This window comes from Salvelinus namaycush, chromosome 24, assembly GCF_016432855.1.
Source record: "Salvelinus namaycush isolate Seneca chromosome 24, SaNama_1.0, whole genome shotgun sequence".
Classification (NCBI taxonomy): domain Eukaryota; kingdom Metazoa; phylum Chordata; class Actinopteri; order Salmoniformes; family Salmonidae; genus Salvelinus; species Salvelinus namaycush.
The window spans coordinates 18,915,431-18,943,373 of record NC_052330.1 but is presented as its reverse complement, the minus strand read 5'-3'; the positions used below and the strand labels follow the sequence as shown (position 1 = coordinate 18,943,373).

The 27,943-nt window shown below is 43.1% G+C and overlaps 3 protein-coding genes across 8 annotated transcripts in view; 2 read left to right on the top strand and 1 right to left on the bottom strand.

The window, feature by feature from the left end:
* The first annotated feature begins 391 nt into the window (after positions 1 to 391).
* On the top strand, positions 392 to 9,639 carry kif25 (kinesin family member 25). Its single transcript, XM_038962618.1, has 13 exons — positions 392 to 460; positions 2,057 to 2,185; positions 3,562 to 3,703; positions 5,732 to 5,835; positions 5,956 to 6,041; positions 7,103 to 7,144; positions 7,291 to 7,365; positions 7,709 to 7,852; positions 8,029 to 8,205; positions 8,470 to 8,624; positions 8,779 to 9,036; positions 9,181 to 9,336; positions 9,488 to 9,639. The coding sequence occupies exons 1-13, from the start codon at positions 392 to 394 to the stop codon at positions 9,637 to 9,639; spliced, it is 1,689 nt and encodes a 562-aa protein (XP_038818546.1).
* Positions 9,640 to 11,156: 1,517 nt separating this feature from the next.
* On the top strand, positions 11,157 to 19,076 carry hebp2 (heme binding protein 2). Of its 3 annotated transcripts, none has more exons than XM_038962744.1 (5): positions 11,157 to 11,295; positions 11,578 to 11,610; positions 11,795 to 11,930; positions 18,183 to 18,363; positions 18,556 to 19,076. In XM_038962744.1, exons 3-5 carry the CDS (start codon positions 11,858 to 11,860, stop codon positions 18,737 to 18,739), a joined length of 438 nt encoding a protein of 145 aa, XP_038818672.1. In that variant the 5' UTR covers positions 11,157 to 11,295; positions 11,578 to 11,610; positions 11,795 to 11,857; the 3' UTR covers positions 18,740 to 19,076. The 3 variants fall into 3 exon arrangements, with proteins under 3 accessions (XP_038818672.1, XP_038818671.1, XP_038818673.1); XM_038962743.1 differs by having other exon boundaries at positions 11,475 to 11,610; XM_038962745.1 differs by lacking the exon at positions 11,578 to 11,610.
* Positions 19,077 to 23,459: 4,383 nt separating this feature from the next.
* Positions 23,460 to 27,943, bottom strand: part of nhsl1b (NHS-like 1b) — a 152,666-nt gene continuing 148,182 nt past the window's right edge. For all 4 annotated transcript variants that reach the window (XM_038962278.1, XM_038962280.1, XM_038962281.1 and 1 more), the window contains one exon: positions 23,460 to 26,189. In XM_038962278.1, coding sequence (XP_038818206.1) covers positions 25,523 to 26,189 — 667 coding nt within the window. In that variant the 3' untranslated portion in view covers positions 23,460 to 25,522. The remainder of the gene's footprint in view (positions 26,190 to 27,943) is intronic.

Below are 27,943 nucleotides of genomic sequence, written 5' to 3'. Positions count from 1 at the left end.
CGAATGTCGGCTCAATTGACCGCAGTCCTTGAGATGCAGGATACAAGACTCAATTGTGCCAGCAGAATTTAGGATTATCATTAATCCATAAATTCAGACTTTGACATGCGAGAGCAAAATGATCAAACCCAAGGGATATATACTACCCAAATGTTCACATTCAAATACTGTTGCTGATATTTCTCTCCAGCCTGTCAAAAGCCCATGGCACCATTCCGAACGCAAGTCTCAGGACAAGTGGACGCCATCTAAATTCGCGCGGATGGAGAGCTGCTTGGAGAGTGTTGTCCGTGCGTAATCGCATTATCTGACCTGCAAAAACGCAGGCTGACAGCCCAGTCGCATTATATTCTTTACTGTACTTTTTTATTGTTTTCTCTCATTGATTAAAATGCCACTCTTCATAAACCGAGACCAGATATTTGCGCACCAAGTGCACCTTCTGGAGCACAAACTGCGGGTATGTCTATTTTTTCATTTATTGTAAATTCAACAGGTATGACAGGTGAAGCTAAAACGATTGTCGGTTAGGTAGGTTTAGTTGTTACTTTGTGAGAATAATTGTTTATCGTTTAGTTAGTAAGCTATAATAACTATTCGATTAATTACAATCCCTATTTTATTTATGTATCTTAAGTAAAGGAATTTAAATGGAATCAGATGAACATCACTGACTTTACAACGTCAAACTAGCAGCGTTGGCTAATCTGTCCCGAACGTTTCTAGAGCAAAGAAGAACGCATTCTGGAGTTGGAGACTGAAAATGCCATTCTTCACCTGAGGCTCGCCGATGTGAGTTGAGTCATTGGAGAATACATGTTAATGTACTGTGATATTTTAACACCCCAATCAGTGCCCGTTGTGTAGGTAGCCAAGCGAAGGCCGTGGTACCCAATTTAAGCACATGTATTTGAAATATTATTTCTCGCTTATATAAAAGTAAATTTCCAAAGATATCCAAAACCGTATTGCAAGTGTGGTGCATTTACATTTCGACAGAGCGTCAGGAACAAACAAGAGCATTAGGATTGTAGTTGGGATTGTTGGGTACCACAGATGGATAAGCTTACTGTCTGTAGAATTTAATTAGAATTAGTTAAAAACAATTTGTAAACATGTTATTTTTGCTTGTCTAACATAATTCCTGTCAATGTTCACTTCATGGATAGCTCCAATTGGGCACAGTATGGAGGTGTAACGGATGTGAAATGGCTAGCTAGTTAGCTGTGGTGCGCTAATAGCGTTTCAATCGGTTACGTCACTCGCTTTGAGACCTTGAAGTAGTGGTTCCCCTTGCTCTGCAAGGGCCGTGGCTTTTGTGGAGCGATGGGTAACGATGCTTCGTGGGTGTCAGTTGTTGATGTGTGCAGAGGGTCCCTGGTTCGCGCCCGGGTATGGGCGAGGGGACGGACTAAAGTTAAACTGTTACAGAGGCATAAAATGAACACTGAGTTGCTGGTCATTTTTTTTATCTACCACGGGTATGGGCGAGGGGACGGTGTAACGGCTTTCTTCCTGGGATGAAGGAGAGGACCAAAATGCAGTGCAGTTAGTGTTCAACATGTTTAATTTAACGAACTGTGAACACTTACAACAATACAAAACAACAAACGTGAAAACCGAGACAGTCCTATCTGGTGCAGAACACAAACACAGAGACAGGAAACAACCACCCACAATCCCCAACACAAAACAAGCCACCTATATATGATTCTCAATCAGGGACAACGATTGACAGCTGCCTCTGATTGAGAACCATATTAGGCTGAACACAGAAACAGACAAACTAGACACACAACATAGAATGCCCACCCCAACTCACGCCCTGACCATACTAAACAAATACAAAAACAAGGGAAAACAGGTCAGGAACGTGACAGACGGACTAAAGTTAAACTGTTACAGAGGCATAAAATTAACACTGAGTTGCTGGTCATTTTTTAAATCTACCACGTCCTTCCTGGACCAAAACGTGGGTTTTGGATGTCAAAATGGTGACTTGTCACTGTATGTCTTGGTAATGGTGGTTCCCCCTTGCCCTGTTCTCCCTCTCCAGTGTCTGGGGAAACTTCGTCGGGATCATGCAGAAGAGGCAGAAGCAGAAGCCCAGAAGCGTTGGCAACACCAGAGAGTTGTGCAGCAAAGCACCCAGTCTGCCCTGGCCAAACTCCTGTCTGAAGTTCAGGTACATACAACTCCAGAGTTACACAGCTGTATTGTTTTGTTTGGTTTAGTTCAGAGGAAGGCCAACATGGTGTCCATTGGGGTTTCGTATACCATACGGTCAAGCTGCTCCCACAACAGCTCAATAGGTTTGAGATCTGGTGACTGTGCTGGCCACTCCATTATAGACAGAATACAGGCTGACTGCTTCTTCCCTAAATAGTTATTGCATAGTTTGGAGCTGTGCTTTGGGTCATTGTCCTGTTGTAGGAGGACATTTGTTCCAATTAAGCGCCGTTCACAGGGTAAGGCATGGTGTTGCAAAATGGAGTGATAGCCTTCCTTCTTCAAGATCCCTTTTAACCTGTACACAAATCTCCCACTTTACCACCCCCAAAGCACCCCCAGACCATCACACTGCCTCCACTATGCTTGACAGATGGCGTCAAGCACTCCTCCAGCATCTTTTCATTTTTCTGCGTCTCACGAATGTTCTTCTTTGTGATCCGAACACCTCAAACTTAGATCTGTCTGTCCATAACACTTTTTTTCCAATCTTCCTCTGTCCAGTGTCTGTGTTCTTTTGCCCATCTTAATCTTTTCTTTTTATTGGCCAGTCTGAGGTATGGCTTTTTCTTTGCAACTCTGCCTAGAAGGCCAGCATCCCAGAGTCGCCTCTTCACTGTTGATGTTGAGACTGGTGTTTTTCTGGTACTATTTAATGAAGCTGCCAGTTGAGGACTTGTGAGGCGTCTGTTTCTCAAACTAGACACTCTAATGTAATTGTCCTCTTTCTCAGTTGTGCACCTTTCCTCTTTCTATTCTGGTTAGAGCCAGTTTGCGCTGTTCTGCGACGGCAGTAGTACACAGCGTTGTACGAGATCTTCAGTTTCTTGACAATTTCTCGCATGGAATAGCCTTTATTTCTCAGAACAAGAACAGACTGACGAGTTTCAGAAGAAAGTTATTTGTTTCTGGCCATTTTGAGCCTGTAATCGAACCCACAAATGGTAATGCTCCAGATACTCAACTAGTCTAAAGAAGGCCAGTTTTATTGCTTCTTAAATCAGAACAACAATTTTCAGTTGTGCTAACATAATTGCAATAGGGTTTTCTAATGATCAATTAGCCTTTTTAAATGATAAACTTGGATTAGCTAATACAACGTGCCTTTGGAACACAAGAGTGATGGTTGCTGATAATGGGCCTCTGTACGCCTGTGTAGATATTCCATTTAAAATCAGCCGTTTCCAGCTACAATAGTCATTTACAAGGACATTTCTAAGTGACCCCAAACTTTTGAACGGTAGTGTATATAGGTTGAAATACTGTTCTAGAGTCATTGATGACCTGAACACACGAACACACATTCATGGTATTATTTATGTGTTATTCTAGATTTTGAAGCAGGACCTGAGAGAGGTGTTTGCGGTATATGTGAACTTCGCCACTGAGTTGGAGAACCAGAGCAGGCTGCTGCTGGAACAAGTCGGCCAAGCCAGCTTCGCCCTCCAGGGCCACCATGGCAATGATGTGCACAGTGAGTAGACTACGGATTTATGATATCACTCAATCAATGTATGTCACACTTATCCCCTTGTACTTCTGCTTCTCTCTGTCTCTCTCTCTCTCTCTCTCTCTCTCTCTCTCTCTCTCTCTCTCTCTCTCTCTCTCTCTCTCTCTCTCTCTCTCTCTCTCACTCCCTTTCTCTTGCCTCTCTCTCTCTCAATTCAATTCAATTCAGGGGCCTTTATTGGCATGGGAAACATATGTTAACATTGCCTAAGCAAGTGAGGTAGATAATACACAAAAGTGAAATAAACAATAAAAATGAACAGTTAACATTACACTCACAGAAGTTTCAAAAGAATAAAGACATTACAAATGTCATATTATGTACAGTATATATACAGTGTTGTAACGATGTACAAATGGTTAAAGTACAAAAGGGAAAATAAATAAGCATAAATATGGGTTGTATTTACAATGGTGTTTGTTCTTCACTGGTTGACCTTTTCTTGTGGCAACAGGTCACAAATCGTGTTGCAGTGATGGCACACTGTGGTATTTCACCCAGTAGATATGGGAGTTTATCAAAATCGGGTTTGTTTTCGAATTATTTGTGGATCTGTGTAATCTGAGGGAAATATGTGTTTCTAATATGGTCATACATTGGGCAGGAGGTTAGGAAGTGCAGCTCAGTTTCCATCTCATTTTGTTGGCAGTGTGCACATAGCCTGTCTTCTCTTGAGAGCCAGGTCTGCCTACGGTGGCCTTTCTCAATAGCAAGGCTATGCTCACTGAGTCTGTACATAGTCTCTCTATGTCTCTCTCTCTCTCTCTGTCTTTCTCCCATTCTCAAGTATCTTATTTACCGTACCCTTAGGCTGTATATTAAGAGGTTGGTTGCCTTGGGGATAATCCTCTCTCCCCCTCTAACCCCTCCTTCACCCAGCCCTCCAATACGACTCTGTCAGCGAGGTTCGGAAAGGTTGTGTGACCTGTCCTCTGCGTCACCTGGTCGCCATGGTGACAAGCTCGAGGAACTTATCCCACGTCACTTGGTTAAACCTGGCTGTCTGTTGGGCCTGTGGGAAAAGCCACTAGCCTATATATACCTGACCCTATTGGCTTCGTTTACCACAGGTCCAGGGTCATTTTTGTTGTTTGGCTTGAAATAGTTCATGTATATGTAAGGCAGTAGCGCTGATCCCAAATCAGTCAGCTTTTGGAGAAAAGGTCAATGTAGGCACAAATATTGTATTTATGAACCAGTATGATTTATTGCAATTTATGAAGCGTTATTCATGTCATTTATAGATAATGGATAAATATTTCACTTTTGCGAAAAAATAAAAAAAAATAAAAATTAAAAAATAAAGTGGACCCTGCAGTTGCATCTCGAGCTACCCTTCATTCAGGAAGGATGTCAGATGGTTGAGCAACCCAGCCTCCTATCAAAACAATGACTTAGATTAATCCATCAACTGTCCCTGTAAGTCCGGCACAATGAGCACACACATAACCCCTCAGGCTTAAGTCTTAGCTCATGAACAGGACAGGTCAAATACAATAACCATCAGCAGCAGGAGGGGATCTCTTTCCTTAGCTCTTACCCTGCTTGTTGTAGTTGTAGTTTGCATTCTCTAAGAGGAGGTTAGTTACATGTAATAGTAATGAATAGTGAGGAGGTCTGGCTCTTGAGACTAGAGTTCACCATTCGCTTGTTTGATGTCAGGTTTTATGTCATGTCGTCCAGAGGATTCCAGGAGTTCTTATATGGCTTTGATTGCTTCATCACAGAGCGTGTGAGTGTGTGAGTGGGTGTATCCATGTTTCTACTGAGATTAAGGACTTGGGTCTAAAGGTGTTACCTGGACTAGGCACAATTATTTGTGTTTCTCATGGCATGACATTGCATTTAGTGGCTTAGCCTGGCACATGCATGATGTTACTGTCACGGTTTGTGTAACACCATTGAAGCAACAACAAAAAAGCCCTCATAATTTGGTTATTATATGTGATGGTGCTGTTATTATTATCCTGTTCTCTGTGTATCTGTCCTCAGGTTTGCAGGCTCAGATGGAGGCTCTAGAGTGCTCTCTACAGGAGGAGAAGGAGCGGAGCAGGACTGAGAGGGAGAGGAGGAAGATACTTCACAACACCTTGGTGGTGAGGATCTTGACTACATTTTAATAGTCTACAGTGACTGCCATTCTTTTTTGTCTCTGTCTTTGTTTCCGTCTCTGTCTCTCTCACTCTCTCTCTTTCTCTCTCATTGTGGCTCTTCAGGAGCTGCGGGGGAACATCAGGGTCCACTGCAGAGTGCGTCCAGTCCTTCCCTTTGACGATGGCCAGGGATCAACATTAGCAATAGGGTGAGTTGGTCAGATAATATATTTTTGACCAGTACTGTACATTTTAAAGGGATACTTTGGGATTTTGGCAATGAGGACCTTTATCTACTTCCTTGCAGTCAGATGAACTTGTGGATACCATTTGTATGTCTCTGTGTCCTGTATGAAGGAAGTTAGATGTAGTTTCTCGAGCCAATGCTAATTAGCGCTAGTGCAATGACTGGAAGTCTATGGGTTTGTACTAGCATACTACCTTCATACTGGACACAGAGACATACAAATGGTATCCACTAGTTCATCTGCCTCTGGGGAAGTAGATAAAGGGCCAGTTTCTGGTCACAGGTTCAGGAATGGTTAAAAAGTCATAACATGCACCACAAATAGCAGTGTTGGGCGATTTGGAAAGCCGTAGTCAGTCAATAAATAATATAATAATACTCGTAGAAAAGGTTTTCATCTTTAGCTCACAATCTGTGGATAATATATGATTAGAAAGGTTAATTTTTTTTGTAATACATCACAGCACAATGGAAAAATATATGGCACATGGAAACCAAACGAGGGTGCTCTATGATGATTGGTGGGATGGGCTGATAGTGGCTGAGGGGTGGGATTAAAGAGCTGATTTTTGGTAATGTATTATTGTTATGTGACTGCTTTATATAAAAGTACCATGTATGTAAAATGTGTTTGTAACATGTATGTATGTGTAGCAAAAAATCTGTAAAAAAACGAAGATATTTGTCCTCCGAAGAGGGGGGGTGGTGGTGGAGGGGTAAAAAAAAGTAGATAAAGGGCTTCATTGCCAAAATCCTGATGTATCCCTTTAATTAGTGCATTTAACATCCTCTTAGTAACAACAATTTAGAACAGTACAGTTTTATAATAGTCATGATTGTTTTCTGTTCAGGCCTGCTACAACAGAAGAGGTGGTTCAGGCAATTAATGATGTGAGTACATGCAGTTTTAAGGTCTTATTTATTGTTAGGTCTGTGATTGGGTTGAATGATTCTGAAATCACCTGCCTGCCTCACTGTTGTTTTGCCTGTTTTCCAGGATACAGTTGTTGTGAATTGTACTAGAATGGGGAACCCGGGGCTGAACAAGATGTTTGAGTTTGAGAGGTATTATAACATGATAATAACTTTCCTTTGATTATTGTTGCTATTCTATATTTACATTCTGTCAGCAGTTGTATTGTAGTATGTGTCACAGCTTCAGATGTATGAAGTTTATCAAGCATGTGTTTCCATGGTGATGTGATTGACAGGGTGCATGGTCCTGAGGACTCCCAGGATGTCGTGTTTGAGGAAGTGAAGCCTCTCCTCACATCTCTGCTGGACGGGTGAGTTAATATGATCTTGTGCTGCTAAGGGGAAACACTGATCGCTAATGTAATTCTATTGCCTTCCTCACAGCATCTCAGAACTTCTAAAATATAAAAAAAAGCCAACACTGTGTACCTCCTATTTACAGTAGAGATGATTGCCTCAGAGAATTAGTGTTGTGATTGAATGCTCCATTGGATCAGGACCAGAGGCAAAGCAGACAATGTGAAACGTTATTAAATAGAGCGAAGCAGAATGAGGAAATAAATTCAGTGAGACGACGTCTGAATAACAAACAGTTAAGTTAATAGAAACAGCAAGTCTGTATTTCACAGACTGATTCCCCTATTGTTCGGTCAGGTATAACGTGTGCATCATGGCGTACGGACAGACAGGCAGTGGGAAGACACACACCATGATCGGCTCCCAGGCTGAGGACCCCTCAGGACCACAGGGGGAGGCCCGGCAAGGCGTTATTCCCAAAGCAGCCACTGAACTCTTCAGGTGGGTGGGAGGGAGGGAGGGAAGGAGGGAAGGAGAGGGAGAGAGAGAATTAAAAGTTTGGTGTTCATACTAGGGTTAGGGTGATGAGAGAAGGAGCTATACTTGTGCATTGATGCATGCATGTTTATACTTGTTTTATCTTGTTTATTGTTGTATGTGTGTGTGCTATCTGACAGGCTGATATCGGAGAAACCTGCTGAGAGTCACACGGTGGAGGTGTCTGTGGTGGAGGTGTACAACAACGAGGTGTTGGATCTGCTGGCTAAAGACGAGGACGGGGTTGCCATGGGCGCCAAGAGAGACGTCATCACTACCAGCACAGGGACCAGCGAGGTGCCCTTACTCTCCTACGTGTGAGTAGTCCTTTACTGTGTGTGTGTGTGTGTGTGTGTGTGTGTGTGTGTGTGTGTGTGTGTGTGTGTGTGTGTGTGTGTGTGTGTGTGTGTGTGTGTGTGTGTGTGTGTGTGTGTGTGTGTGTGTGTGTGAGTGATTAATTGAGCGAGTAATTATGTACAGAGACATATCTATTGGATTGGTAATAGAATAGGGACAGTTTGTGTGTGTGTGAGATTTTTGTGAGTTGAAGTACTGTATTGCTGACTGTGTTCTCCTCCCAGGTTGGTGAGAAGCTCAGCAGATGTGATGCAGCTGATCAGTTCTGTTCTGAGGTTGAGGGCTCGCTGCCCTACACTGGTCCACAGAGACTCCTCACGCTCTCATCTCATAGTCACCCTCACTGTCTCCTCCAAGAGCCCCAACGCACTGGCCCTGGGTGAGACACACACACAAACATATCTGATTACTGACAAATGAAAAATGACAAGCTTAACACAATGTCTTAGTGCTATTAATTGATTGATTTCTTGCCATGATATCTTGCTGCTATATTCCTTTATTGACTGCATTTGTGGTGCTGTGCTGTCTAGCTCGTAGGTTGCAAAGTGTCAAGAAAGACATGCAGCGCAAGGCCCAGAAGGAGTGGTGGAGCCCCCGCTGTCGCCGTGCCAACCCAATGGCCCGCCAATCGGGGGACGAGCGTTCCGCTAGTTCCTCCTCCTCGCCCTACCACTCCCCCAGCCACTCCCCCATTCACTCCTCTTGCCCCTCCCCCAGAGCCAGCACCGCCCAGGCTCCCTTCAGGACCAAACTACAGCTGGTGGACCTTGCAGGTAGCGAGTGTGTGGGTGAGTCGTGAAAACAACACCAAACTCATCCACCATGGTCTGTGGTTGTTGTGTAGCAACGGTGTTCTGTCCGATGGTGTAGGGGGGATGACTATGTGTATGCTGTGTGTGTAACTGTTTGGACGTGTGTTTGTGTAACTGTAGGTATGTCAGGGGTGACTGGCGCTGCCCTGTGGGAGACGTCGTGTATAAACCGCAGTCTGTCTGCTCTGTCTGACGTACTGGGAGCTCTGGCAGAGCAACGGCCACATGTGCCCTACAGAAACAGCAAGCTCACACACCTACTGCAGGATGCCATCGGTAACACATACACACACACACACACACACACACACACACACACACACACACACACACAGTTTGTTGTTTTCCTTGACTGCAGTTGATAATGACTAACCATTTTCCTCTCGCTCTCCCCTCTCTTCTCTATCCTCTTCTCCTTCTCCACTAGGTGGGGATGCGAAGCTGCTGGTGATGCTTTGTGTCTCTCCCACCCAGAGGTATATGACTGAGTCTCTACAGTCTCTGGGCTTTGGCACGCGGGCTCGTCAGGTCCAAAAAGATACCCCTCGCAGGAAGAACATTGCCCTCAAACTGAAGTAATGAGAGGAGAGCAGAGCAGAGGAGTATAGAAGAGAGAAGGGAGAGAGGTCCCAGGCTGTGATGGCATGGTCAAAGGTAGAACAGAGGTCCCCCTCAATCAAGTGAAGGCTGAACAGAGTTACATGTGGCCTCTGTGGCATAAATGTTGTATATATGTAAATATTATTTAGTAACTTATGTTGTTGCTTTACTTATACATGTACAATTGTATGTTTATCTAGCTATTTGAACACCAAATTGGGTTGGTTTAAAAAAAAAAATGTTGAATAATTTTCATCTATCGGTATCAAACTCCATCTCCCCTCTTTATGTCCACCCAAATAGTATACAATATTTACTTGACCAACTATTTTACATTGTAGAATTGATTCTTAGATGCAGTATTTCCCTTTGTTTTCAAATAGATGGACAAATAATTTAGGCTAGTAATTTTTTGATTTGTGCTCAATCTTAGACTGATGGTAAATCACAGGCGAGGGCTTACTTATACTGAACAAAATATAAAAACGCAACATGTAAAGTGTTAGTCTCATGTTTTATGAGCTGAAATAAAAGATCCCAGAAATGTTCCATATGCACAAAAAGCCTATTTCTCTCAAATTATGTGCACACATTTGTTTACATCCCTGTTAGTCAGCATTTCTCCTTTGCCAAGATAATCCATCCACCTGACAGGTGTGGCATATCAAGAAGCTGATTAAAAAGCATGATCATTACACAGGTTCACCTTGTGCTGGGGACAATAAACGGCCACTCTAAAATGTGCAGTTTTGTCACACAACACAATGCCACAGATGTCTCAAGTTTTGAGGGAGCGTGTACTTGGCATGCTGACTGCAGGAATGTCCACCAGATCTGTTGCCAGAGAATTTAATGTTAATTTCTATACCAACATCGTTTTAGAGAATTTAGCAGTATGTCCAGCCGGCCTCACAACCGCAGACCTTGTGTAACCATGCCAGTCTAGGACCTCCACATCTGGCTTCTTCACCTGTGGGATCTTCTGAAACCAGCCACCCGGACAGCTGATGAAACTGAGGACTTTTTCTGTCTGTAATAAACCCCTTTTGTGGGGAAAACTCATTCTGATTGGCTGGGCCTGGCTCCTATGTCCTCCCAAGCCCACCCATGGCTGTGCCCCTGCCCCGTCATGTGAAATCCATAGATTAGGGCCTAATGAATTTATTTCAATTGATTGATTTCCTTATATGAACTGTAACTCAGTAACATTTTTGAAAATGTTGCATTTACATTTTTGTTCAGTATATATTTGTTATATAAATGTGTTATACTTGTGTGGGCTTGCTTTTAATGCCTTTTTTATGAACCATGCACTTATTTTAGTGTTTGGAAGCCTCAATATTTGTTACATGTATTTTTGTTACGTTCAAACTTTGAATAAACATGTTTTGTCGTTTACTGTATTTTATGGTTTACAAAAACTCTGGGCAGCCAATCAGGATTCACGTTTTTCTGTCGTTGCTACGTAAATATCATGTGACCGAAGAGATTTTGTAACAACAAACGCACCACTCCCCCAATGACCTCGCCCTCCTTGTTATGAAACACATCATTTTTGACCACTTTGTAATTTCAATCCAGGAAAACCGATAAATACATAGCTAGCACGTTGCCACACCAGTGATTTCGAAGAAGGTAAGGACTGTCGTTTTATAAGCTTTATCTCGCTAGCTACCTGGTTGTGGGGAGAGGCAAGTTGTGAACATTGACTATCTAGGAACGGGTTGTGAATTATTGATTTTGAGTTATAACGTTAGTTGTTTTGTGGTATGATCAGCGAAGTTGTCTTATCATAGTTTTACCTTTTTCTTTAGCTTTGAATTTCAAGTATTGAATGAGAAGGAGTTTAGGACTGATCAGAAACCTCCCACAATGCTGAAAACAATTGGGCAAGCTCTTTTTTCGACTACTTTGCAGAATCCAAAGTTTACACCTAACGAGGAGAATAAGGTTGGTGGTTCTTAGTACCCAGTCAGCTTAGATATGGATACACCTTTTCTGGTTGAACAAGTGCAATTTTACAACAACCGTGTGTGTGTGTACACTCAATCACACCTAGTAATTTTTATCCTCCAATTGTTTGTGTGTGTGTGTGTGTGTGTGTGTGTGTGTGGGGTGGGGGGGGGGGGTTCAGGCTCCTGACTATGAGGTCCGTACCTATCAGACAACCAACTGGATAAGCACTACTCTGACTGGTATGGAGCAGCAGGCTGCGATAAGCACTGGGTTCCGACGCCTGTTCAACTACATCCAGGGCAACAACCACAACAGTGAGTCACACTTCCAGTCATTAGGTGTTAGGCTACTAACTTCTTAGAAACAAACATGCTTACAGGCACTTCAACTATTGCTCAGTTGGTAGAGCATGGCGCTTGCAATGCGAGGATAGTGAATTTGATTTCCAGGACCAACCATACATAATATGTATGCAAGCATGACCAAGTTCCTTTGGATAAATTTACACTGAGTGTACAAAACATTAGGAACACCTTCCTAATATTGAGTTGCACCCCCTTTTGCCCTCAGAACAGCCTCAATTTGTCGGGGCATGGACTCTACAAGGTGTCGAAAGCATTCCACAGGGATACTGGCCCATATTGATTCCAATGCTTCACACAGTTGTCAAGTTGGCTGGATGTCCTTTGGGCGGTGGACCATTATTGATATGCACTGGAAACTGTTGAGTGTGAAAAACCCTGCAGCATTGCAGTTCTTGACACAAACCGGTGAGCCTGGCTAGGGCTGTGGCGGTAATTACATTTTGTCAGCCAATTATTGTCATGCAAAAGACTGCTGGTCTCACGGTAATTGACTGTTAATTAACATGAACACCTTTAGCATTTCCAGGCTTCCATACATACAAGCTGCTGATGTACACCTTTGGAACATCTACATAAAAAAAAAATATATATATATAAAACACAAGAGTTACACATGGGATAAACAAACATACAGTCAATAACTCAATAGAAAAATCTATATACAGTGTGTGTAAGGCAATAAATAGGCCATAGTAGCGAAGTAATTACAATTTAGCAAATTAACACTGGAGTGATAATGTGCAGATGATGTGCAAGTAGAAATACTGGTGTGCAAGAGAGCAAAAAAAGTAAATAAAAACAATATGGGGATGAGGTAGGTAGTTGGATGGGCTATTTACAGATGGGCTGTGTACAGCTGCAGCGATCGGTAAGCTGCTCAGATACCTAATGCTTAAAGTTAGTGAGGGAGATGTCTCCAACTTCAGATATATATATATATATCAATTTAACATACACCATCACAATAAATCCATTATTTATTGTAGTCGGGTCTAAAGAAATATTATATGAAGAAAATATATTTCAGAATATCAGTTGGCCTACTGTATCTGGCTATGCTCCATGCCAACGGCTGTAGGCTAGTTAATTTAGCTGACAAGATATGCTTATAAATCCTGTGCATTTATTTTATGAGTTTATAGTAAGAAGATTATAATTGATCTTAGCTATAAAAAAAAAAATGAAAGGATATTTTTTTCCCATTACTGAGCGAGTGCGCATATGGCATGGCTATATTGAGCGTAAAAATGATCACTTGAAACAGGTCCTATATGCTAGATTTATAGTTATTTGGCAACTTTAGTTGTGAATGAAACAAACCTTAGAATGTCTTAGAAATCTAATTATATATGGGCTCCCGAGTGGTGCAGTGGTCTAAGGCACTATATCGCAGTGCTAGATACAGCCTGGTTCGAATCCAGGCTGTATCACAACCGGCCGTGATTGGGAGTCCCATAGGGCGGCACACAATTGGCCCAGCGTCGTCCGGGTTTTGCCGGTGTAGGCCGCCATTGTAAATAAGAATTTGTTCCTAACTGACTTGTCTAGTTAAATAAATGTAAAAAAACATATGGGCTGCATGGAGTGACTATAGGCTATTGATGATTTGAGGAAGAAGCAGAAAAAGCTTGTGCTCTGTTCCTTGCCTCAGGCTGCACAGCTGTTCTCTCATCAACTGATTTTCACCCATCAAACTATTCTCAATTTAATCTTGTCTTTACTGATATGTCAAATTAGTTTCAATTTAGAATGGCCCATTATCAAATGGGCAGGGGGAAAATGTCTTCTGTATGGACTCGAATAGGGAATTCTGTATAGCTAAAGGTAATGTGTTCAATTAATTATGAAAATACAAAACAATCCCTATTACTAGGCTGTTCAAAATCAAATTCAAATTCACTAATTGTATACTAACTGTAAGCCGCCCTGCACAATCAATGAATCAACAGCATGGTCTAGGGCTATGGGTTCTCTCCCAGACTCATGGATATATATATATATATACAGTTGAGGTCGGAAGTTTACATACACTTAGGTTGGAGTCATTAACTCATTTTTCAACCACTCCACAAATTTCTTGTTAACAAACTATAGTTTTGGCAAGTCGGTTAGGACATCTACTATGTGCATGACACAAGTAATTTTTCCAACAATTGTTTACAGACAGATAATTCACTATCACAATTCCAGTGGGTCAGAAGTTTCCATACACTAAGTTGACTAGTAGCCTTTAAACAGTTTGGAAAATTTCTGAAAATTATGTCATGGCTTTAGAAGCTTCTGATAGGCTAATTGACATAATTTGAGTCAACTGGAGGTGTAACTGTGGATGTATTTCAAGGCCTACCTTCAAACTCAGTGCCTCTTTGCTTGACATCATGGGAAAATCAAAAGAAATCAGCCAAGACCTCAGAAAGAAAATTGTAGACCTCCACAAGTCGGGTTCATCCTTAGGAGAAATTTCCAAACGCCTGAAGGTACCACCTCCATCTGTACAAACATTAATACGCAAGTATAAACACCATGGGACCACGCAGCCGCTATACCGCTCAGGAAGGACACGCGTTCTGCCTCCTAGAGATGAAAGTACTTTGGTACGAAAAGTGCAAATCAATCCCAGAACAACAGCAAAGGATCTTGTGAAGATGCTGGAGGAAACAGGTACAAAAGTATCTATAGCCACAGTAAAACGAGTCCTATATCAACATAACCTGAAAGGCCACTCAGCAAGAAAGAAGCCACTGCTCCAAAAAAAGCCAGACTACGGTTTGCAACTGCACATGGGGACAAAGATTGTACTTTTTGGAGAAATGTCCTCTGGTCTAACGAAACAAAAATATAACTGTTTGTCCATAATGACCATCGTTATGTTTGGAGGACAAAAGGGGGACGCTTGCAAGCCGAAGAACACCATCCCAACCGTGAAGCACGGGGGTGGCAGCACTTCACAAAATAGATGGCATCATGAGGGAGGAAAATTATGTGGATATATTGAAGCAACATCTCAAGACATCAGTCAGGAAGTTAAAGCTTGGTCACAAATGGGTCTTCCAAATGGACAGTGACCCCAAGCATACTTCTAAAGTTGTGGCAAAATGGCTTAAGGACAACAATGTCAAGGTATTGGAGTGGCCATCACAAAGCCCTAACCTCAATCCTATAGGAAATTTGTGGGTAGAACTGAAAAAGCGTGTGCGAGCAAGGAGGCCTACAAACCTGACTCAGTTACACCAGCTCTGTCAGGAGGAATGGGCCAAAATTCAACCAACTTATTGTGGGAAGCTTGTGGAAGGCTACCCAAAACGTTTGACCCAAGTTAAACAATTTAAAGGCAATGCTACCAAATACTAATTGAGTGTATGTAAACTTCTGACCCACTGGGAATGTGATGAAAGAAATAAAAGCTGAAATAAATCTTTCTCTCTACTATTATTCTGACATTTCACATTTTTAAAATGAAGTGGTGATCCTAACTGACCTAAGACAGGGAATTTTTACTAGGATTAAATGTCAGGAATTGTGAAACTGAGTTTAAATGTATTTGGCTAAGGTGTATGTAAACCTTTGACTTCAACTGTAGTTTGGAGCGTAAGGTAACCAGTCCATCTAGTGTGCATAATAATATAGTTCACACTCAATTATGTGTCAAAGAAATCTTACATCAGTTTTTTGTTTTTCTGCAGTGCATAATATGCAGTAGACTATGTATTGTATAATGACATCATTTTAATTCTGTTTTTTTTCCCTGGGCCTCGGCTCATATGCATCAGCTCTAATATGCATATGGGTGTTTTTAATTAATCATCACCTTAGAAAGCGCTGTCCATTTCGCTTAAACTGTTTCAACCTGCTGTTTAACTTATTTCTTCAAATTGATCATCACAGTGAGGTGAGTTTAAAAAGTACTAGAGGCTGTTTTGATGATGTGTGTGATTTGATACTCGATTGCATTTGCACCATTCTCATAAGTGACGACAAGTGCGATTATGCATGTAACGCTTTATTATAAAGGTGCATTATTATGGTGAAAATGATCTTCCTCGAACTTAAAACCCTGTTAGTCTGTACACCATTTTATAAATCAGATTGATGTGCTTCATTTTAAGAAGTTATTTGACCACTTTAGTTGTGATACAAAACTTATCAAAACATGTACAGTACCAGTCAAATGTTTGGACACCTACTCATTCAAGGGTTTTTCTTTGTTTACTAGTTTCCACATTGTAGAATAATAGTGAAGACATCAACACTATGAAATAACACATATGGAATCATGTAGTAACCACAAAAGTGTTAAACATTTTTTTTTTTTTTTTTTTTAGATTATTAAAGTAGCCACCCTTTGCCCTGATGACAGCTTTGCACACTCTTGGCATTCTCTCAATTCATCCCAAACCATCTCAATTTGGTTGTGGTCGGTGATTGTGGAGGCCAGGTCATCTGATGCAGCACTCCATCACCCTCATTCTTGGTCAAATAGCCCTTACACAGCCTGGAGGTGTGTTGGGTCATTGTCCTGTTGAAAAACAAATGATAGTGCCACTAAGTGCAAACCAGATGGGATGGCGTATCGCTGCAGAATGCTATGCTGGTTAAGTGTGCCTTGAACTCTAAATAAATTACAGACCGTGTCACCAGCAAAGCACCATCACACCACCTCCTCCATGCTTCATGGTGGGAACCACACATGCGGAGATCATCCGTTCACCTGCTCTGCGTCTCACAAAGACACGGTGGTTGGAACCAGAAATCTCACATTTGGACAGATTTCCACCGGTCTAATGTCCATTGCTCATGTTTCTTGGCCCAAGCAAGTCTCATTTTCTTATTAGTGTCCTTTTAGTAGTGGTTTCTTTGCAGCAATTCAACCATGAAGGCCTGATTCACGCAGTCTCCTCTGAACAGTTGATGTTGATGTCTGTTACTTGAACTCTGAAGCATTTATTTGGGCTGGTATTTCTAATAAACTTATCCTCTGTAGCAGAGGTAACTCTGGGTCTTCCTTTCCTGTGGTGGTCCTCATGAGAGCCAGTTTCATCATAGCGCTTGATGGTTTTTGCGACTGCACTTGAAGAAACCTTCAAAATTCTTGACATTTTCCGGATTGAATGACCTTCATGTCTTAAAGTAATGATGGACTGTCGTTTCTCTTTGCTTATTTGAGCTGTTCTTGCCATAATAGGGCAATTGGTAAAATAAGTCCATATCTTCTCTATACCACCCCTACTTTGTCACAACACAATTGATTGGCTCAAACCCATTAAGATGCAAAGAAATTCCACAAATGAACTTTTAACCAGGCACACCTGTTAATTGAAATGCATTCCAGGTGACTACCTCATGAAGATGGTTGAGAGAATGCCAAGAGGGTGCAAAGCTGTCATCAAGGCAAAGGGTGGCTACTTTGAAGAATCTCTAATTTAAAATATATTTTGATTTGTTTAACACTTTTTTGGTTACTACATGATTCCATATGTGTTATTTTAAAGTTGTGATGTCTTCACTATTGTTCCACAATGTAGAAACTAGTAAAAATAAAGAAAAACCCTTGAATGAGTAGGTGTGTCCAAACCATACTCTGTTCAAGGCTTAAAAATAATTATTTAACCTGTCACCTCCGCCTTCATCAACACTGATTGTAGTGGATTTAACAGGTGACATCAATAAGAGATCATAGCTTTCACCTGGTCAGTCAATCATGGAAAGAGCAGTTCCTAATGTTTTGTGCACTCAATGTATGTGACACACAGCTCTGTGAGCTTAAGTACTGTATTTACAGATCACGTAGGCATTTCTAAAAAAACAACAACATTAAAACGACCCTACAGTGAAGTAGGAACTAGTGCCAGACGAAAGAGGGCAAAGTGTGTCTCAAATGATAGCAGGTGCACATATATTTTTTACGAGGGTGTTGTGCATCATATTTTTGTGTGTTTAGGGCATGTGACATATGGGCAGTAAGTACATAGGGCAGGTGTGTTGTGTTGGCTGTCGTGGCTTTAGTGTCTGTTTAGAAAATGTGATATCCTTACCATCTAATGTCTCTGTCAGGGACACATGGCCAGTATTAAAATTAGGGAGTCACTATCTGTGTCACTGTGTGTGTCTGTCATACCCACAGTCTAACTGCCTGTGCCTGGTCCTGGTTATGTGTTGAGTATCTGGCCATCTATCTTTGGCTTGTGTGTGTGTGTGTCTCAGAGGAGAACGTGGAGATGACAGCTCCAGTGACGTGTCTGGTGGACCCTGGGGCTGGCCCGGCCTGTGAGACCACCTTCACAGTGTCCTTCTATATCCCAGAGGAGCACCAGGCCGCCCCGCCCCTGCCCAGCGACCCAGAAGTCTTCCTGGAGAACAGAAAGGAGTTCACTGTGTTTGTCAGGTAATGGACCAATACAGGTTTCACTCACAATAGCACCTGCTGACGTTTGAAATGTGAGGCCGTATAGGGCCAGCAGTTAGTGTTCATGAACACATCTGTGAGTACTAGACCATAGACCACGGCACCAGTATCCTTTCTTTCCTTCCCTCATAAAAATATATCCTTCGTCATGCTCCCTGTCTTTCCATGCAGGACGTATGGGGGTTTCACCAACATGCAGAAGAGCCGTGAGGAGCTTCTGAATCTGCTAGAGAGCCTCCAGAGGGACGGGGCACGCTACAAGGACATGCCCTACTACGTCTGTGGCTATGACAGCCCCTTCAAACTAGTCAACCGCAGAAATGAGGTCTGGATCCTCCAGAAGACAGAGCCATAGTAACGGTTCAAAGGGGTCCCTGCCTTTCTCCTCGAAGTATGCACTTGAACACTCATTTATTTAGAAGTATTGGATTGGTGTAGGCATGGACTAGTATAGAGGGAGTTCCGATCAGATACACTTTATATCAGTGTATGCTGCTGAGAGGAGGATGGCTCATGATAATGGGTTGAACAGAGCAAATGGAATGGCATCAAACACATGGAAACCATGATGTGTTTGACGTATTTGCAACTATTCCGCTCCAGCCATTACCACGAGCACATCCTCCCCAATTAAGGTGCTAGAAACCTCCTGTGCTATATATACAAAAGTATGTGGACACCCCTTCAAATTAGTGGATTCAGCTATTTCAGCTACAAAAATTGAGCACACAGCCATGCAATCTACATAGACAAACATTGGCAGTAGAATGACCTTACTGAAGAGCTCAGTGACTTTCAATGTGGCACTGTCATAGGATGCCACCTTTCCAAGTCAGTTAGTCAAATGTCTTCCCTGTTAGAGCTGCCCCAGTCAACTGTAAATGCTGTTATTGTGAAGTGGAAACGTCTAGGAGCAACATGGCTCAGCTGCGAAGTGGTGGGCAACACAAGCTCACAGAACGGGACCCCCGAGTGCTGAAGCGCGTAGCGTGTAAAAATCATCTGTCCTCGGTTGCAAGACTCACTTACAAACTACCTCTGGAAGTAACGTCAGTGCAATAACTGTTTGTCGGGAGCTTCATGAAATGTGTTTCCGTGGCCGAGCAGCACACAAGCCTAAGATCACCATGCGCAATGCCAAGCGTCGGTTGGAATGGTGTAAAGCTCATCGCCATTGGACTGGAGCAGTGGAAACGTGTTCTCTGGAGTAATGAATCACGCTTCACCATCTGGTCCAACGGAATAATCTGGGTTTGGCGGATGCCAGGAGAACGCTACCTGCCCGAATGCATATTGCCTACTGTAAAGTTTGGTGGAGAGGAATAATGGTCTGGGGCTGTTTTTCATGGTTTGGGCTAAGCCCCTTAGTTCCATTGACGGGATGAAGGGAAATCGTAACACTACAGCATACAATGACATTCTAGACAATTCTGTGCTTCCAACTTTGTGGCAACAATTTTGGGAAGGCCCATTCCTGTTTCAGCAACAAAATGAGGTCCATACAGATGGTTTGTTGAGGTCGGTGTGGAAGAACTTGACTGGCCTGCACAAAGCCCTGACCTTAACCCCATCGAACACCTTTGGGATGAACTGGAATATCCACTGCGAGCCAGGCCTAATCTCCCAAAATCAGTGCCTGACCTCACGAATGCTCTTGTGGTTGAATGGAAGTCCCCGCAGCAATATTCCAACATCTAGTGGAAATCCTTCCCAGAAGAGTGGAGGCTGATACAGCAGCAAGGAGGGAGCAACTCTACTAATGCCCATGATTTTGGAATGGAATGAAATGATCGACGAGCAGGTGTCCACATACTTTTGGTCATGTAGTGTAGCTATCTTAAAACAGTCTATTAATTTTCAATCTGTGAGGGGGAGTCAACGGGTGCACACGTTGGGGAGGAAGGTAAGGAACTGAACAGCATGGCACCCATTCCCACTATGATTAGAAAAAGATATGCAGCTTTTTGGAGCATAATCACAAGTGCCTAAGCAATGCCTGTGACCTTTTGTAATAATGATAGTACAGTAATAAGCTTTCCATTGATACTTAAAGAAACTTAGAGACGGAGATGTCAAGGAGCTTTTTAGATGCTGTTAATATTGAGGTCACTGAAGGGACTGATGATGTACTGTATCTGCTATTTGAGACATTTCTTTCTACTACATTGTATACTACAAGGGACTTCAAAAATAATTGAACTCAATTCCGTTAGATGCTGGCATGACAAGCACTCATATAAGCTAACATTAGCACTTCAGAAAATGAAATGTACGGGGAAGACCTTTGAACTTTGACACTGAATTCCTGACTCACTTAACTTTTGTTTTAAGCTTTTCAACATTTATTGTGCTCTTTTACTTTGTACTTTTCATTGTAGACGCCTTGCATATTCAAACTGCTAATTAATGGTGGCAACTATGTACATTTTACGGAGGACTTGGCAGTGTGGCTTAGCTCTGAGGGCTGCGTTGTATGACTAGACATGCTTATGGGCTATTGCTGAACTATGGATCACTGTGAGAAAGACTCAATGATGATGTGAAAATGTAATGTGTGTCTGCATCTTGTCGTCCCCCCCCCCCCCCCCCCCCAAAAATGACACATTTGTTGGGATATTATGATGTAAACTGATATTAGGTTGTGAAAGGGACAGAAGCTGGATCAATGGAAAAATGTATTATACACTGTGTAGAAAACATTAGGAACACCTGCTCTTTCCTTGACAGACTGATCAAATCAAACTTTATTTGTCACATGCGCCGAATACGACAAGTGTAGACTTTACAGTGAAATGCTTACTTACAAGCCCTTAACTCTTCTTGAACTTCACTGTTGGTTAAGAAAATATTTACCAAGTAGACTAAAATAAAAAGTTACACAATAAGAATAACAATAACGAGGCTGTATACAGGGGGTACCGGTACCGAGTCAGTGTGCGGGGGTACAGGTTAGAGGTAATTTGTACATGTAGGTAGGGGTGAAGTGACTATGCATAGATAATAAACAGCGAGTAGCAGCAGTGTACAAAAATGGAGGGGTTGATGTAAATTGTCCGGTGGCGATTTTAGTAATTGTTCAGCAGTCTTATAGCTTGGGGGTAGAAGCTGTTAGGAGCCTTTTGGTCCTAAATTTGGCGCTCCGGTACTGCTTGCTGTGCGGTAGAAGAGAAAACAGTCTCTGATCTGGTGAAAGCTATGATTCCTTATTGATGTAACCTGTTAAATTCACTTCAATCAGTGTAGATGAAGGGGAGGAGATGGGTTAAAGAAGGATTTTTAAGCCTTGAAACAATGGATTCTATATGTGTGCCAATGAGGGTGAATGGGAAAGACAAAAGATTTAAGCGCCTTTGAACGGGGTATGGTAGTAGGTGTCAGGCGCACCGGTTTCTGTCAAGAACTGCAACGCTGCTGGGTTTTTCACGCTCAACAGTTTCCTTTTGTGTCTCAAGAATGGTCCACCACCCAGAGGACATCCAGCCAACTTGACACAACTGTGGGAAGGATTGGAGTCAACATCCATGCAGAACTCTTTGGACACCTTGTAGAGTCCATGCCCTGACGAATTGAGGAAAAAGGGGGTGCAACTCAATTTCAGGATGGTGTTTCTTATGTTTTGTACACAGTGTATATTGTGTTACATTCTTTACTATGATATATACAATTATTCAAAGAAGGAATACTTTATACATCCACAATCATGTAATAGTGAAATGTTTTAATTGATGTACTATTTTACAATCAATATATGTAAAACGTGATTAAATACATTTAAAATGTCTACTTTCATGGAGTAGTCTGTGTTTGGGCTTTAGTTCCTGAGAGCAGTGCTTTTGGAGGTTGAAATCCTTAGGTACACAACAAATCTGTATGTCTTACAAACTGAAGGTCATGACCCTTCACAGCCAGCTGAAATCCTGTTTCATCCATACCTTTCGCTCCCCCGATCTCTCTTTCCTATCCTCCTCTCAGTCAGGTCAGTGTATGTGTACTCATCTTTATTTTTAGGAGAATTGTTCCCAATATCATGTTCAGACGGTCAGCAGAACCGGGGCAGGACACTGCTGTTGTCACTGCTGTTTTGTCTGCTGCCGCTTAGTCAGAAACCTGTCCCATGCCTTGTGGCTTTGTGAGACTTCAGATCTTTTCACTGGTTTCAATCAAATTGTATTTGATACCATACATTGAGTATATTAATTGCACAAGGAATTGCTTCCCACCCAGTTTTTTGAATTACTTATGTACAGTAAATTATTGAACCGTTGAATAAATTATGCATATTGGAAAAAACAGTAAAGAATTCTATGTAAAGATGTTGAGTCAAGGTTTTATAATGAAGAGCATTACCAAGTCAATAGGAAGTGTCCCAGTACCATGATCTTATATCTGAAGATGGGTTGGCTGACTAGGGTCGGTATGGGGTAGTGACACTTGAGTATTGGAAAGAGGGCAGGCACAGCATGTCACTGGAATGATGATGGGAGGGAGAGAGGCGTCGCATTGATTGATGTGACAGTGAAATGTTGGGACTGCTGTCTGGAATATTAAAGGGGAGATGGAGTAACACAGTTAAATATTCAAGTGGTGCGGGCTACCAGTCAGCCCAATAATGTGTGTATGTGTCAGAGTGGGTGAACTGCTAAAACTAAGGGTGCTTTGTTGTTCTATATAGCACCATTTCATATAACAGTGTGTGGATTGGTGGATATGCCGAGCCAGTGTCCCTATGGAGATAACTTGGTCTCTATTACAGAAACCAACACGGTCTCTGTCTTCATGTAATATTAGAAGAGGTGACATTTATGCAGTGTCACTATATGTCACACAGTTATGATGGCACAACAGTGGAATATTATGTGACACCAGGTGACGCAGAGTTCTAACGGGACGTACAGAGGTGAGAGGCATAAGGGATGACCTGGAGGAGGAAGTGGGGGCTAAGTGATGGCCTCTGAAGTTTTCTGGATGACAGAAGACAGTGGGTGTCATGGCAACGGTGCTAATGAGGTGGTGATTTGGGCGGCGGGCTGGCAGATGGTCGTGAATCACACAGAGGTAGAGAGAGAGACGAGACACTAAATATCAACATGTTTTATTACACAGACATATACACAAGAGGTTAGCCTGCCTGCCTCCTTTACATCCACTGTCTCCCCCACCTTTATTTCATCCCTCTCTCTTCCCCTCCTCAGCGAGCTGAGATTGAGACTTCATAAACTCCCATCATGAGCCGGACTGAGACGAGCTCTGAATCATGGCTGGGTCTGAACCCTGCGAGACCCATTGGTCACAGGTGATTAAACCTGGGCTGTTACAGGCTCTACGAGGGTAGGAAGAGTCACGCTTGTCACCTCCTCTATGACACATCAGGTCAGATTTACTGAGCTTTTGCACCAGGGTGGAATATTTTTGTTAACCACTGTTGTACCTCTTTAGGTTTTTAATACCACTATAAATGTTACAATATTTGCTCTAGCTTTGTAAACCTAGCCCGTGAACTGTGGTCCAGGCTCTCCACTTATTCCTGCACCTCTCGATTCCTCCCTGCCCCAAACCTTTCCTCACCTCTGGGGCTGGAGTACTGACTGCTGGTTGGCTGGGTGTTGGAGTACCTGACTGCTGGTTGGCTGGGTGTTGGAGTACCACATCCTCACTATTTTAAAATAAATAGTCTACAAAATGAAAACACTCCGTTTCAACAAGGGCTCAAAAAAATTACAAAGTCTTTGAAAACTTTTTTTAAACAAAAAGAACCATATAAAACTGCGCAAGAGAGAGAAACCTAGTAGAAACGTAAACTGTGTGATGGTAATCCTAAACCCTAGAAGGTCATCTCATCAAACTCCACAATACTGGACCTCGGTCAGTAGGTCCGGTCCAGTACGGCTAATCACAGATTCAGATTGTATCCATATTAGCATAAACAGCAGGCTACATTTAATTGTTTAGCTCTTTGGTAACCAAAATGATCACAAATAAAAATGACAGTTTATAGTTAATATTTTTTCATTTGACTTTTTTAAAGATTAATTCTTAATTTCCAAACATGTGAGGGAAAAGGAGGATACCTAAACACAGGCTTAATGATAAAACAATTCTAAACACATGGTTTTAAAATTACACAAACAAAGAAAAAGGAAACACATATGGACAGTGCAAATCTACAAACTAAAATTCCAAAAATCCAAGGTTTTCCAAACCTCCATATTAAATCCATCATATTGGCTGTGTGTCTTGTGTAGAATAGACCTAGCCATTGTCCATGTGCGTCTCTTCACCTGCCTGTCCCTATGGGGCAGTCACGAGCCCTCTGCACTTCCCCTTGACCACTGAAAGTTCCAGCCCCTGCAAACCACAGACTTCAAAGAGCAGATAGAAAACTTGACAAAAACCAAAGCTGGAGCTGTGTCCCGGAACCATTTGGTGTACCGTTCTGTTACTGTTTGCCACATGTTCTATATTGTTTTACCATACATACTCACAAGCAATGGTATGTTAAGACTCAAGATAACAGGAGATGAACAGCAAGCAGAGCAGAAATACACTGCATTTAAGCCAGCCCCTAGCACACCTTCAAGTTCCACATTCCACCGCCTGACTAACTAATGTCACCACTGCAGCCAAAATAAAAACAATTGTCACTTTTCAATACCTTCATATCACCTTAGCTTTTCACTTAACCTTGGAGAAACTTAAAAACTACAGGAACCAACCCTGAATACAATCAGCACCTCTGAAGCTCTAACAGGAATATTTTTTTATTAAAACGAGCAAACAAACAAAACGGGAAAATCAGTCTTTGGAAAAAAACAATAATGATTACTTTTTTTGTAACACAAACAATGGGTTATCAAAATTAAATGCAGAAATGTGATTGAGGAAAATTAGTCTTGAAAAGCTGCAGCTGAGTCGGTCTCCACTTCAGACTAAGAACAGTCCGGTCGGTCTGAGGGCCAGTCAGGTCCGCTTCCTCAGAACCAGGTCCAAAATCTACAGGATCTGGAGCCAGGGGTGGTTGGAGCCAGGGGTGGGGCTCAGGGGGCACATGAGTCTGTGGGGGGGCCACCATTGGGCCCACCCCTCCCCGGCGACCATGAGTGAGTTCAAGTCCCTGTATCCAGGGGGCGGTCCCTTCTATCTAACTACTGCTCTCCTCAGATAAAGTGCCGTTGGAACCCTGGAGCAGGGGGAGGGGCAAGGGGCAGGGCTGGCTGTCAGGGACGTCTCCGCACTCTGCGCTCTCAGCTAACTCTCCCTCACGCTCGCAGATGACCGTCATAGGGCTGCTCAGAATGCGGTTGCGGGCGTTGTACTTGCTGCTGGCAGCAGAGGGTGGCGTTCGCGATCGCCCGTACTTCATGCCGCTCAGTGATGATGATGGGGAGGAGTAGGACAGGCCCTCGTTGCGGGCCCACTCCTCTGGCGCCCTCTTGCTGCGACCTGGGGAAGCGCAAGGGCTGTGTGGTGTTGTCGGCGACGATGGTGAGGATGGCGGGTCCAGGGAGGACTCGGAGCGCGTCCTTTGGAAGCGCGGGTCTGTGCAACGCAGCATGTCGGCGGCCGACATTCGGAAGCTGGTCTCAGAGCGGCTTCCCTTCTTCAGGAGCAGAGCCTTGAAAGTGTCGCTGCTGGTGGCAGACTTACGCAGGTTGCGCTGAATGGAGCCCGTCTGCCTGCCCATGGACAGCGAGGCTACTAGGCTGGGGGAGGCGCCCGTGGGGGTGACGGGGGGAGACGGACAGGGGGAGTGGCCCTGCGGCTTGTCCTCCTCAGACTCCTTACGACCCAGGACCTTCCGCTTGGACCTAAGGGTAGAGGAGGAGAGCCTGGTTAGGGACATGGTTGGTTAGAGACATTAAGCTAAGGTTGGAGTGATGGATATATAGGAGAACAGGGTTAGTGATATTGAGCAGGCTGGGTAGGAGGACAGCGGGTACAGGACATATACAGAGGGTGGAGGAGTAGAGAGGGAGCGCATGGTTGGAGACTGTCCAGAGTCCAGACCAAAGCTCAGAAGCAATTCTTCAAACACATCTACTCAGATCAACACTCAATGAAACAGCCTCTACTACTCTATGGCTCAACCAATGATGGAACATCAGTACTAACTTGTATTTTTAAAACAAAGCTTTCTTCTAATAAGACATGCCAGTTGGCATACACACCCCTTCTGAACATTGTCCCAATTCAGCCATATGTCAACAATGCCCCCAGCAATCCCAGGGTGCATTGCTTCAGAAGCCTAGAAGAAGCGAGGATAATCTAACATAGAGGGAGTGAGTGGGGCTGGGAAGCGGGGGAGGAGAGGGCTGGTGCTTTTAAATATTTTATTCAAATGCGAAAACTGCACACATTGCAACTCTACGGGAACGCTAAGAGGTGGCACAATGGAATTCATCAACAACACTAACTGGGAAAAGTGCCCAGAGCTTTTTTTTATCTAAAGACAGTTCAGCCTCCTTGCCAGCAGGGGCTGCCATTCTACTCCTCCACACCACCATGTCTACCTACCATAGACTCACAAAAGTAGAAATGCGTTCCTTAGTCATAAGCGTTGTGCTAAAGCCGTGGCTAGCAGTGGAGATCAGATTAGCGCAGGGGAAAACAGCATAATTAATCTGAGTCCGGGGGCTGCTTGGGGATTATGGCGCTAATCCAGCGCTAGCGTTACTGCAGGGAAGATACAGGACCGGCCAATTACAGTAATGGGCTACTTGCCACGCCAAACCTCTCTAGGCAAGGGGCGCTCAAACGCTCACTCTGCATTCCCCCGCTGCACCAGGGAGGAAGAAGAAGAGGTGGAGCTAGAAGAGTGTGGAGGACAGACAGTGACATGACAAAAGGGATTTAATGACATAGAGGAAGGGTGAATGAGGCAGACAGACGCAACATTTAATCCTTCAGATCAGGTCCAAAGACAGAGAGGTTTAAGTAAATCAACTGTCTTTAACAGAGAACAAGAAATAAAGACAAGCGCGATATATCCATGATGTAATATGGAGTCCATGACAGAGAGAGAGAGATCCAGATATGAGAGAAGACTGGATAGGAGTCTGTTAGTTGAGGCTGGGATGTTTGAGGGACTGTGGGGTCCCATGAGAGTTCCAGCAGTACATTAGCCCATAGGTTATAGCAGCAGGGTTACGTAATGTCACTCTCTCTCTCTCACACCTGATTTAACCAGGCCCAGGCAACACCACATCTAACTCCCCAGACTGATGCTGTTCTTTTGACACACACAAACTACAGAGATAAAGGACAAACACAACGAAGGTGGTAAGGTGAGAGAAAAGGAGTGGGGAGAGAGAAAATGAATGTCAGAGAGACAGACAGAGCAAAGGGAATAAGAGAAAGACAGATGGAGAAAAAGGGAAATACTGATCCAAAGTATGAAGAAATACAAACACACACAGGTTTTGAGTGGTGCATCGATTTCTCTCTCTACAATGTTTGATTGTGAGAATCCCTCCAGCCAGTTCCATCTTTCCCCGGCTGTGGTTGTGATAACAATCCATTCAGGTTTTAATCACTCTCCCTCCATTTCTCATCAGTTACTGAG